The following is a 13,146-nucleotide window of genomic DNA, read 5'->3' on the forward strand; positions in this document are numbered from 1 at the left end:
ATTCTTCAGGAAGTAAAATTTCTATCACCCACTTACTATTTTTTTTTCCTTTTCTTCCTTCTGCCAGGGTATTTTCTGTTTTTTTCAGGGAAGACAGCAGCAGAATTAGGGAGAGTGGAGGACCAAGTCTTTGGCTTCTTCTGGGGCAGTTCTTCGTGATTCCCGTTTTTCCACACATCTTTTTCTGTGTAGTTTGTCTCACCATCTAGGTATAAATGCTTCTAATGCCTAAATGTATACCTTTTACCTTTTGCCATATGAATTCATCTCAGTAAGGAACTAATGAACCCACCCACTGTTGTATGCTGCACAAGATGTTGAGAGATGGCCCGTTTCTTTCTTTAAAAAGCATGTATCATAGTATATCCCAGCTTTATAGCTGCATGTATACTGATTTGTGTACAATATCCTTCGTATTCAGTGAGCCATTCATTCAGCTAGCCTCACAAACTTCCCCATTGTGGTTACCATTGGTGCTGTGGGAATTTATGTCCCATTCTATGTTGGGATCTCTATACACACTTTCCATTTATCAATACCAGCATTAGTTATATTTCTCCTGAATAATTTGTGCGGTTTTTGTCTGATGGTCACTGTCAATCTTACCTCAGTCTTTGCTTTGCCCACTTAACCGCTTCCAAAATTTTTACTACTTCTAGCAAATATCCCATTCATCACTGTACATTTGCGTAAACTCTGCCTACTTCTGGCTTCATGGTTCTTCTTTTTATTTTCCAGTCTCTTGATTCCTTCATGTATTTATTTTATGTATTTTGTGTTGTGAATGATTCTGTACTTTTAGGTGGACATAAGAGTGGGTATGAACTCCCAAATAAGCTCATTCACCCTACCCAGGGAGAAAGGATGAGGAACATTCCAGCTGGTTGTAGAGAGAGAGAAGGTTTTTAGGAGGAAGCAGATAGGGGTTGGGCAAGAGCGCTCACAGGCTTCGGCATCCCAGGTCTTGGATTTGTGTCCCTTTATTGACACCAGCACCTTGGGCAGATTTTCTATCCCATCTGAGACTCAGTTTTCACATGTAGAAAGTCAGGATATTGTTAGGGCATTTAGGTGCTTAAATGTGACTGTAACACATATTTAAGCTCACAGACGTGAGCTGCTGCTGTGTTTTGGAAAGTGAGTGACAGGTCAGGAGAAGGAATAGCAGATACAAAACCACTGCAGTATGGAAGAGTTACAGTGTCAGATGCAGTAGCCAGGAACCAGGAGTGGCCAAGTGCAGACCATGTGCAGGGTTTACCTAAAAAGTGAGTCTGGTAGAGATCTCTGGGATGCCGATATCATGGGAGTAAGGACTGACTGCTTCTGAAACCAGCAGCCCACACAGGATTTTTTAGATAGGGAGTGAGGCAGGCCATTGCAGCCCGTGATTTGTATTTGCAGTAGCAGAGTAATCCTGTGGTTCTCACACTCCTGTGTGCATGAAGATTATCTGGAGACCTTGTTTACAACACGGCTCTCTTGGCCCTGCCTCCAGAGTTCCAGACTCAGTAGGTCTGAGACAAGCCCGCAGAGGCTGATTTTGAAATGAGTGCATCAGGCGATTGAGATGCAGGTGGTTACCCTTTCTGATGCTCTGGAATACTTACTGAGGGAATGCTTGCTGACGAGCTGGCAGGTCTGTTGCAGCTCTGAGGCAGAGAAGATGGGAACAAATGACTGAAATGTAACATGTTTGCCCGAGTTGTGGATTACCAGTATTCGTGCTGTAGCTTTGTGTCTTCTCGCCATGAGCAGCTGTTATATGGACATCCTACCCCCTCCCCGCCCAATATGAAATATAATTGTAGTTCATATGGTTGTTTTATTTATTGGGTTTGAGGAGTTAGTGATTTGTCCTCATCCTCTGGACCTAGCAGGAGGCCAGGGCAGAGCAAAAGCCTATTTAAAAGGGAGCAGTTTAGAAGGGAGGAAGCAAAAAGGAAGGTGCAGCAGTGTGAGGTCAGGAAATGAGAAAGATGAAAACAAAAAAGGATGGGAAAAGAGCAGTCAGACCCGATTGGTTGAGACTCTATTTGTGAAGGAACCCAGCCAGTATTTAACCTGTTTGGAAAAAGCTCGACTCCCAGCATTTTTAATTAGTGGATTGCTCGCTTTTGAAATTGCCCAGTTGGGAATACTCAAGTTTTGATGTGTTTTATCTGCTTGCTAATTAGCAAGCTGCCTGGTTGACCATCATTTTTCCCTTATTCAGTGGACAGAAGATGGGTATGATCTCATGAAACATTCCAGCTCAAGTCTGGGTTAAAATATATGATATTTTGTATTTGGGAAGACTTCTTGCTAAATTATAAATCAAATTCTAGTACATATTTTCAACAAATCCATTCTTGCTCTTTGCTCTAGGTAGGACTTCCCAACCTCAGCAAAAATGACCTTTGGGGCCAGAACATTTTTTGATGAAGGGGCAGTTCTATGTGTCTATAAGGTGGTTTGCGAAGTCCTCAGCTGTTATCTGCAAGATGTCAGTAGCATCCCCTGCCACCTTGCCAAGTTGTTAACAACAACAAAAAAATATATCTAGACATTGCCAAATGTCCTGTGGGGGTGAGGACAAAAGTATCCCCAGTGGAGAACCACTGGCCTGGCGGAATGGTTGCCTTTCCTCCAAGTCTCTGCCTACTTCTCATATTTAGGTTCTTCTGAAACTGAAAAGATAAAATCTCCTGGGGCCAGCACTATGGTGTGGTGGGTAAAGCCGCCACATGCTGTGCCAGCATCCCATATGGGCACTAGTTCAAGTCCTGGCTGCTCCACTTCCGATCCAGATCACTGCTGTGCCCTGGGAAAGCTGTGGAAGATGGCCCAAGTTCTTGGGCTTGGGTTCCTGCACCAGCATGGGAGACTGGGAGGAAGCTCCTGGCTTCGCATCAGCACAGCTCCGGCCATTACAGCCATCTGGGGAGTGAACTAGCAGGTGGAGGATCTCTCTCTCTCTCTCTCTTTCTCTCTCTCTCTCTTTCTGCCTCTCCATCTCTCTCTGTGTCACTCTGACTTTCAAATAAACAAATAAATCTTTAAAAAAAAAAAATCAGTATCTTCTGGTTCACTCCCCACATGCCTGTAAGAGCCAGGGCTGGGCCAAGTGGAATCCAGCTTGGAACTCAGTCTGGGTCTCCTGTGTGAGTGGAAGACCTAAGCACCTGAGCCATCATTTTTCTGCCTCCCTGGCGCATTAGCAGGAGGCTTGGTTGGAAGTGGAGGAGTCAGTTTTCCCAATTTGTTGGCTAATGGATGTGGTTGTCCCAAGTGGTAGCTTAACCTGCTGCGACATGATGCCCATCCAGTTACCGCCTCCCACATCCAGTTTTTTAGGATGGATCAGACTTTGGAAAATTTGCTGTGGTTGTTTATACAGTTTTTGTTTTGGTTTGTTTTTGGCTGAAAATATTTGTTTTCTGTTTAAGAATTAAGAGAACCATGTAGGCTGCAAGGCTTACTCATGTGAGGCTCCTAAAAGGTTGTAAGTAACTTTGTGTACTTGTACTCAGCATATGCAGGGTAGGCCAGCATGTTGGATTGTTAAACGGCAGGTTTGGGAAGCTTTTACATCGTTTCTTCAGGCTGGCTGTAGTCTCTAGAGCTTTCTTGACATGCCTTAAAGTTCACAGTGCTCTGATTTTAAGTGTCCATGGGGGACATCTGTTTGCAGTTGCATTATCTTTGGAAGCACCAACTAAAAGACATCGATATACTGTTATGAGAGAGAGAATGCGTTCAGGTTCAGTGGCATTAAGTTAGTTGCTGTTGTTCTTCCATCTCTTCAGATACTCCAAAACACCATGTACTCCACTGTATCCAAAAATAAATCAATTAATTATGCTATGATTACTTCTGCTGATAATAAAATAGCAGTAATAAAAGGAATGACAGAAGAGCATTAAGAGAATAAACAGTACTACTGAAATGTTAGGAAACACAATAAATGGGATTATGTCTCCTGAACCAGTGTTTCACACTTCCTCCTCCAGCTCTGTCAGAGGATGTTTGTGATGACTGTCTGTTATCAAAGTAACATAATGGGGAAACTTTTTATGCTTACAAAGGGCTTTCATCAAAAATCTCAAAGCTATTCCTAAATATAGAGTGACTGATCGTTAAAACACTGCTGTGCTCCAAGCAGTTAAAATGGTAACGTAGCTGTTACACTCTCCATACTGAGTGTTCACTGTTTGAAGCATGGATGGAACATTCTGTAAGCTGGTCAGCTGTAGGGCTTTGCTGGGACCGAGTTTAGAGACTCTCACTCTCCAGTCACTCTTGCTGAGCTCTTCACCATGATTTATCAAAATAAAACATTGCTTTGTAACTTAATAACAACTTTCATTTCCACATCTCAAAGCCCAGATTAAGGACTGAAGGCCAACTGGTATATCTAGTTTGAAGAAAACAAATCAAAGAGACTGTGTTGTCTTAACCTAAGAAACTCAATTAAAAAACCCACCGTTCCTGTAATACGCTGGTGGAGGTGGACTCCTGACTCCTGACTGCTGTGCCTTTTTTTGTCTTGTATTTTCTGTTACATGTCTGTTATGCATGTATAGTAAAGCTTGGCTAAAGGACAGAAAGTATCCACGGACATTATGGCAACAATACTGAACGTGTTAGTGTTAATATGCATATTTACCTTAATTCAATTTTCCTTTTGCATTAAGGTTGTGTTCTGTACTTTTCAACTTATTTGGTCCCAATGATTTGAATAAAACTTGCAGTGTGTTTTCATGTCTCTAGAAATTGAGGCTATCAAGCGCTGTGAAGGATGGAAGTAATTTTTATGTGCATACCTCAGGTTCCTGAGGGTCCAGTTCATTTCTGCTGTGAATTTAAATGAGTTAATTTAAGTAGATGGGTCAGAAGCCACTATCATCATGGTAGCCCTGTGCCTGGTTCTTAATTAAAGGCAACAGGAGATTAATTTGAAACATTAATTTAAAAGTGCATATACAAAAGGAAAGAATTATTGCCAGAAAGCCTAAAGAACTTTTCTCTTGTCCCTTAGATGTAGAAGACAGAAGTAGCTCAGGGTCCTGGGGGAACGGAGGACATCCAAGCCCATCCAGGGTAAGTATATCTAATCTCTGTCCCCATACACAGACATCCCACGTAGGGAAATTGACAAACTGAAGGTGAGTTTCAGAGACACACTCACACACAATCACACACACACACACACACACACGCGCGCGCGCACGCATTCCATGTTGAATCAGAGTGTCTAGTTTTCGACAGTTTCTCTTATGTCATGGTGTTACCAAATTGGACACTTGGTTCTACTTTGGCTCAGAAGAAAAATCCTTCATTAAGTTATTGCCCTTACTTTGCCAGTTACTGATTCAATGTTATGGAAAGTTATTTGTTGTAGATGGAACAACTTAAAAAATGCTAATATACCTATAACATAGGGGTGTACATAGACAGCTGAATTCTATCAGTAAAATCCATGTCATAAATCTTAGTTGGTTTACTTTTTTGTAAACATCTTTCCAACTGGATTCATTAATTTATTTGGTTTCACATTTTTGCTGCCTTTTTTCATGGTTTTCTTCAATATGTTGATGTTCCTCTGGGTGTAATGGAAAGACCATGGAATGAGGTTAGGCGTTGTGCGTTTTGTATGTGTATGACCTTGAGCATGTCATGTCACCTCTTTCATCCTCATTTTCCTCCTTTGTAAACTAATGAAGTTGTTTCAGAGAATCTTTTGTGTTTCTTCCAATTTAACTATGCACGATTTTATATATATCGTCATTAACCGAATCATTCTGAGGCCTTTCACTTACAATGTCCCAAACCAAAAGCAGACTTAGTGTATGTAATAAAATTAATCACGCCCCCACACCTGACCGGCTAAGGAGATGAAGCGTTCTGCGGGGAGGGTACCATTTGCCTATAAATTCGCACTGAAGGAAGGTCTCTATTTCATCTCAAAAGGCAGAGAAGGGAATCAAGCTGTTGAAATGAAGCCGTCGTTGAACATTTCCACCTGTCCTTGGCATGGTGATCCTCTGTGTAGCCTTCAGGGTACAGCAGGATTTCTAAGCTTACCAGCGACGTTGTGGAGCCCTTCCACCAGCTGTTGAGTGTGACATTCTAATGCATGATATGGATGGGCTGAGGAAATCTTCCCTCCTCCTCATGTTACAGTCTGCACTTGCAGAGATAAATCCTTTCCTTTTGACAGCAAGTGGAGATGACTGAACTTCCCTCTATTGTTTAGTTCATTCAGTTCACTTAATTTTTTATTCTTATACACAATTGTATTGTATATATTTCAGCATCATACTTCGTGTGTTAAACCGAGTATACAAAGTAATTTCTTCCATTTAGTGCTTTTAATTGTGTTTGCACAATGAACAAGGTCCATTTAGAATCATCCTGACTGACTTCTAAATTTAGTTTACTTGGACTATCTTGCCATTTATTTTTCGAGGACCAGAGTAGTGAATAATTTTGAATCAACACATATTGTAACTTGTGTTTTCTAAATTCGGGGAATTTGCATGAGTCTGGTTATTAGTGGCAGACTGTACCCAGACAACCTTGGCAAGTCTCTCTTCTCTCATCCTAAAGTGGTGATATTATCTTCTCCCTTGCAGCACTGCACTGAGGATTAAATTAGATCATGTATATTAAGTGATTTGTGTACTATCTAGGATGAGGACACTTAATAACAGGACTGTGCAGTGCCTGGCTTAGAATTCGTGAGTGTGAAGCCCATGATGGGTCTTTAAAATGTGACGTATTTTTATGTATGGACATACTGGCAGAATTGGATTACAATATCATCCCGGTTAATTTTATACATAAAGAAAGATGATTGAAAACAGGGTTGTTTGTCCTTCGGTTCCCGCCGCCCTCTGGTGATGCGCCTTTTCACCGCTCCTGCAGCATCCATCCCTCTTTTTTGTGTAGGCAGATTCTGCCCTTTGGCTAACCTGCCACCTGATACCTCTAAGTAAATTTGACTTAGACTTTATGGGCAGTTCAACCAGCTGAGCAGAATGACTCCCCGCCCCGCCCCTTTTTGGTCACTTTATGCTCTTCAGTAGACTGAAATTTGAACTGTATAAAACACATGATCTTTCACTTTCTCTTACATGCTTTTAAATCCCCATTAAAACAATGAGATCATTATAACAATGAAAAATTTCTGGCAAAAATTGCTTTAAAACTATTTGTGGCAACTTTTGTCCAGCTCCAGAGACACTAATTTATGCTAAAAGTTTTAGCTGTTCATTCATATTCTTATCTGTTAATTATATAGTGAACTCTTACTGTAATACAAATTAAAATGTCAATATTGTAAAACGAAATGTTTTTGTTTACATGTCTCTACCTTCATCTTCTAAAAGCAATTTATTATAGGCTATAGGTAGTTTTCCCTTATAGTACAATCTTGCTTTAATGTGGGTTTATCAAATAATAACTTCACAGTTGCAGTATACTTTATATGTGTCTGGTGTTTTCCACACATTATTTCCTTTAGTCATGTCACCAACTCCATGCCATTGGTCCCATTGCTATAATTCCCACACTTTCACAGACATGAGACAAATCTCAACTTTGCAGACTTTGGTACTGTTTTTGCTACCAAACCTGTGAAGGTACAGGTTCTTTATAGCATGGTTCCAGGGATGACATAATGGGCTCCAATTTCTTTGAGTGGGAGAAGTTTCGATCGTGGGGATATGTTTGTGTGGTAATTTAGGAATATGAAATTAAAGCTTACATTGTTGTTTTACTTACAGAACTATGGAGATGGGACTCCCTATGACCACATGACCAGCAGGGACCTTGGATCACACGACAATCTCTCCCCACCTTTTGTCAATTCCAGAATACAAAGTAAGATTACTTTTAACTTTACATTCATGTTTTGAATGCTGTGTTTTATTATAGAGGGGAATATTATGCCCTAGACAGAGGTTCAATTTTTTGGAGTTTTAGCCACTTAAATGGTAGGAAAATATCGGTAGCATATGATTCATAAGGACTAAGCATTCCATCCATGTGGGATTAAATAATTTCAGTGATACTGCATCTGCATGGAAATTTTGTCCTCCTTAGATATAAAGCACTATCCCAACTTCAGTGCTGCAAAAGTGGTTGTGTAAGTTAAGGTTGATGAAGGCAACGTGGTGATTGTTTAAAATAAAAATAGCATTGGACCTCTTGGTTGGCAGTGATATTTACCTGTGGTTAGCTGTGCAGTTTTATTAATGGGGTAATAGAAATAAATAGTATTAATGGGCTTAGTGTGCTTGAATCAGAGTAGTACAGTCAGGTTGAATTGTAAAATCTGGTTGTGTTGAACAGAGTGTGACCTTTAGTGCTAATGATCTTGTGTCATGAAAGCAAGCTATGTAAAAAATAGTTTGAGGCTGTCTGTGAATTTGTATCACACTGAAGGGCATCCTTAGCTTATTTTTCTGCTTTTGACTACCCTAGAGGGATGCTTGTATAACACTAGTAATGTGAGCAATGAAAAGACAATTCATAATGGCTTAAAAGGTCCCAATAGCTGGTTACTTTAGTTTGACTGAAAAAGTGATTTTTTTTAGGGTAAATGTGAGTTCTTAACAATGTAAATCTTTCAACCTGGCCAAATTCCATCGCAGATTTGTCGATAAATGACATTAAACTGTTTGACAAAAGCTGTTGGACAACACTCCAAGGAAAACTCATGGCAATAATTATATCGTTCTGCAACCATAATTGCAAATGCTTCTGAAGAATGTTCTGATTTTTACACCTTGGAAGCAGTATTAGTTATTTAAGGTGTAGATACTGTGAAACTCAAGGTTTTTAAAAAACCACTATCAAATCCTTCTACAGGAGTGTCAGGTATTTAACAGTGAATAATGGAAATAAATACTCATTTTTGCAGTTACTTTTGATGGGTAGCATCCTATGCTGTGCCTTTGAGCTTCATCCCAACTATGAGAACATTGATGTTTTGTTGCAGATTGTTGTTATTTTTGTGTGCTTTTTGACTGCAAAATAGTAAATTTTATGTTTGTGTTTTAACGTTGTAACTAAAACAAGAATTCTTTGTCTTTAATAATTGTCGGTAGTGAGGTGCATCAGGTTTCCTGTTTTCAGGATATGCAGAGATTACTAGATTGTCAATTTAGATATTAAAGAATGACTATACTCTTCAATGTGAGTAGTACTGATTTTGATTCTAACACCTTCACTTCTCTATTCGTCATGCAACTTCATTAAATAGAATAAAGATTAATTTGAAAATGATAGTCTTGAGAAGTAGTAGCTAAAGAATATACAGACTGCCTTAGAAGATCCTTAAATTACCTTCTAGTGATCTAAAGTAGGTAAATTAGAATAAATTACTACTCATATTTAGAAGTTTATATAATATATGTAAAAAAGTTTACTCTTGATAAATGAATATTGCAGAATTTACCACACAATACACACATATTAAACGATTGCTCTTTTCCACATTTCGTTGTTGGCACCTGCTTTACAAACCAAATTAGTTCCTCAATCCAAATACTATTTAAAATATAAGGAGGCTGACAGTCTAGAGCAGAGAAAGCTGATTCTTTTCACTTAGTCGTTGTTTAAGCTGAAAATCCATGTCAGCCTTGCCCTTTTATCCCGTCTGCCCTCCTTCCCATTAAACTCTTAAATATGGAGGCCAAGACAGTCTCCTGCATTGTGAAAGGAAATGCTACTATGTCCACGAGGCTCCCACCCACTGCTCCCAATGAAAGGACTTCTCTGTTAGATAAGCTGTCTGGTCTGAAACATGGCTCTTTATTGTTTACAAACTGCTACATTTTCCACCTCAAGCAGATTTTTGCACAGAAAAGAATTGTGCCTGGGTTAAATGGTTTATCTGACATTAACCGTGCAGTGTCAGACTCGGGTCAGGGAAGTCGCCCTCAGAGCGAGAGGCCACTGTGCAGTGTGCAAAAAAAAAAAAAAAAAAAAAAAAAGGAAAAGGGAGAAAGAGACATTGAAACAAGTATGAAATACCTTACATTTTTAGTTTCAAGAAGAATTAGAAAATATTTTGAGAGCACTGACTGTGATACTGTGATGTTGGTTGAAAAGTCTTCCCACTGCTATTTCTCACATCCCCCAATGCCTCCATGGCTTGAGTATCTCCGGGCTAGATTCTGGGAACAAAGATTCTCATTGATTTTGCTCAAGCTGCTGTTTATTTAAAATGAAACCACTTCTAAGATGAGCCATGTTTGGTGTTACGTTGCACCTTCACAAAGAAAAGATAAATTGTTCTGGGGAAATTAAGGGCAACCAATTTATAGATGTAGACCAAGTAAGATCTATTAATGTAGCCAGTGGTTTGAACTCATAGAATATAGGCTGTGTTCCAAACTGTTCTTTGTGTCCAAACCCATATTCTCTGTGATGACCTTTGTGGGTCTTGCTGTCTACCAAAAGAAGGCATTAGACTTTACTGTAAGTTTTTTTAAAACAATCTACCCTTAGACTTTTTAGTTGGCTTTGATTTAAACTACAAAGGATTTCTTTACATTTCAAAGACTTTAATGCTGCCATGATGTCACGTTAGGGTAAAAGCTATAGTATCAGAAATAAATCAACCACTTTATTGGAGCAGATTCTCTATTGTCAAATCAATCAAGCCTGTGAGTGAATTAGGCATCTGCTACAGAAGTAAGTGACACTAATTTTACGGGAAAGAGTTATTAACTGAAGATGACCTGTTTTTTTTTTTTTTGTTTTTTTTTTTTTTTTGTAAACTAGTCACTTCATAAGGTTTTATGTTATTTTAAGGCAAGAAAGATTACTACAACATTCTCTCCTTTTTAAGTCAATTATATATTTTGTTCTTTAAGGCAGTACATGATTTCAGGAAAATGATAGGTGCATTGATAATATATTTGCTCACAAATTCATTTATGGTAATAAAACTGTATTACAAACTTCCTGATTTCACATGAATGGTTTTGCATAAATGTTGCAGTTTTTGTGATAATAATATTTGTGTTTGTACAGAAACACTAAAGCTCAACTTATTTATTTCTATCTCAAATTTACGCAAAGTGGGATTTAATTTATAAGAGTAGTAGAGTATCTGCTAATTTATTCTTTTGGAAATAAGATTTTATATCTAAGCTCTAACATGAAAATATACAAATGAACATACATGTGTGCTTTATGTATGTGTGTGTATACATACATGTGTACCTTTATATGTATGCGCGGGTACATGAATGTATATACAAATGAGCATATTATGCCAAAAGAATTAATGACACTTCTTTGATTTAGAATATTTTTCTTCTCTTTGTATTGCTCTCTAGTTGTTATACCGCTAGTAGTTGATATTGTATTGATTCTTTAAAGAAAAGCATAACTAAACAAAAAGCAAATTTCTACATAAAAAAATAGATGTGGCATTTTGTTCTTGTTTTGGTGTGAGATGGGTTTTGGAGGGGTTGAGACTTTTCAGTGCCGACTCCCTGCCCCGACCAATTTGTGTCCTCTGGTTCCTAGCTCATGACTTCCAGTGGGTAGATACAAGCCAGCAGTCTTGGTTGAAATTCTGTATACTGTTTCACATCTGAAGAATACAAATCATTCTTCTTTGTGACTACCCATGATTACTAATGATAATGATGTACACTTGATCTGTTGGAAACTTGTTTGCTGCTGTTTTTAAACACTTTGATTAAAACTTCACAGGTGGTCAGTTGGGTAGCTATCAGAATATGTTAATGGGGTAGAGAGGCTATGAGAATGATCCCCGTGTCTTTAAAATGATTATTTATATGCCATAGAAGTTTGAGAATCCTGGCAAGAAATATATGCAAAGAGTGTGGAATTTTTTAGACTTTTTTTTTCTTTGCCAAGCATTAAACTTTTGTAGCTAATTGTCCAAATATTTTTACAATGGTAGACAATATATTTTCTATCTTAAACTCTTTGATCCAAGGAAGAATCGAATCATGCATTTCCCTTCTAGTGTTCCAGAGTCTTCATTGAAACCCACATTGTTTGAGGATAAGTGAGCACATTGCCCAGTGAGATTATATACATGGGTTGGTGACTGAAGGATGTGAAAAGTGTTACTTTTGTACAGTTGGGTGCAGCTTAGTTCAACATCAGCTGCTAAGTTTTTACAGGTCCCGTTGCGAATGGTTGAGTTTCCTTTCTGTGGTATTTGGTTCTAGCCCTCCTAAATAATTTACCACCATAGAGTAACTGGTTTCTCAACCAGCTCAGTGGAACATTTCACTGCAGGATTAGATTGAGGTTTCAGGCAGAACTGAAGAAAGCTGCTGGCTTATGGGATGACCTTTGAATCTCATCTGGGTTAGCGGTTGATATTTTGATTTGGTTACTGTGGTCGTATTGTGACAGCTGCTAGCTCATTATAATTCGGTTCCACTGCTCCGTTTGCCTAGCAGGAATATTTAGGTTTGCATTACTTCAGCGTGTTTATGGCTACCCTGAGTTTAGCCCAGCATAAAGGTGAAGTGTTGTGAGTGTTTTCAAATCCCAGTGGCAGAGGCGAGTGCCACGGAGTTCTTGTAAAACAGCAAACTCGAGTAGATGCTAATGCAGAGAGTTTTTCTTCTCATTATAAAATTGAAAAATATCCAGTGAATCAGTTCTTACTTGGAAAACTGTTTTTGGAAGTCCTAATGTTCAAAGGCAAAGCTGAACCACAAAGAAAAAATCATTTTTGGCAAAGCGTGGATGAATTTTATTTGACCTCTTGTCAGATGGTTTTTCCATGCAAGAAGGTAAATGCCAGAAGAGCAGAACCTGTGTGAAAACAACAAACATTTGATGTTTGAAAGTTCTAGAGGCCAAATCATATTCTAGGAACTTCGTGAAAGTGGGGCTGTGAATATAGATGTCAGCTCTGGACATTTTAGTTCGTATCGGAAATGCTCTGAAGTTAGTGATCTGCAGTGGCAGTTTCCCCAGTGAGGGACGTCGCTGTGGACAGTCAGAGCTCTTTTTTTAAAGCACTTTTCAGGTTATTCACATTCTCCGAATAGTATCGTGGGGGCCAGTTTTGTGGTGTAAGCAATTTCCGAGACAAGAAATCTCTAATAATGGACTTACTTGATTTTACTTTCTTTGGGAGTTCTCATATTTTAA

The 13,146-nt window shown here is 38.8% G+C and overlaps 1 protein-coding gene across 36 annotated transcripts in view; it reads left to right on the forward strand.

Moving 5' to 3' along the window:
* Positions 1-13,146, forward strand: part of TCF4 (transcription factor 4) — a 386,580-nt gene that overhangs the window by 132,032 nt on the left and 241,402 nt on the right. For all 36 annotated transcript variants that reach the window (XM_051851926.3, XM_070050130.2, XM_070050128.2 and 33 more), the window contains 2 exons: positions 5,021-5,082; positions 7,770-7,866. In XM_051851926.3, coding sequence (XP_051707886.1) covers positions 5,021-5,082; positions 7,770-7,866 — 159 coding nt within the window. The remainder of the gene's footprint in view (positions 1-5,020; positions 5,083-7,769; positions 7,867-13,146) is intronic.

This window comes from Oryctolagus cuniculus, chromosome 10, assembly GCF_051225735.1.
Source record: "Oryctolagus cuniculus isolate XC-2025 breed Fujian yellow rabbit chromosome 10, ASM5122573v1, whole genome shotgun sequence".
In the NCBI taxonomy this organism is placed as follows: Eukaryota; Metazoa; Chordata; class Mammalia; order Lagomorpha; family Leporidae; genus Oryctolagus; species Oryctolagus cuniculus.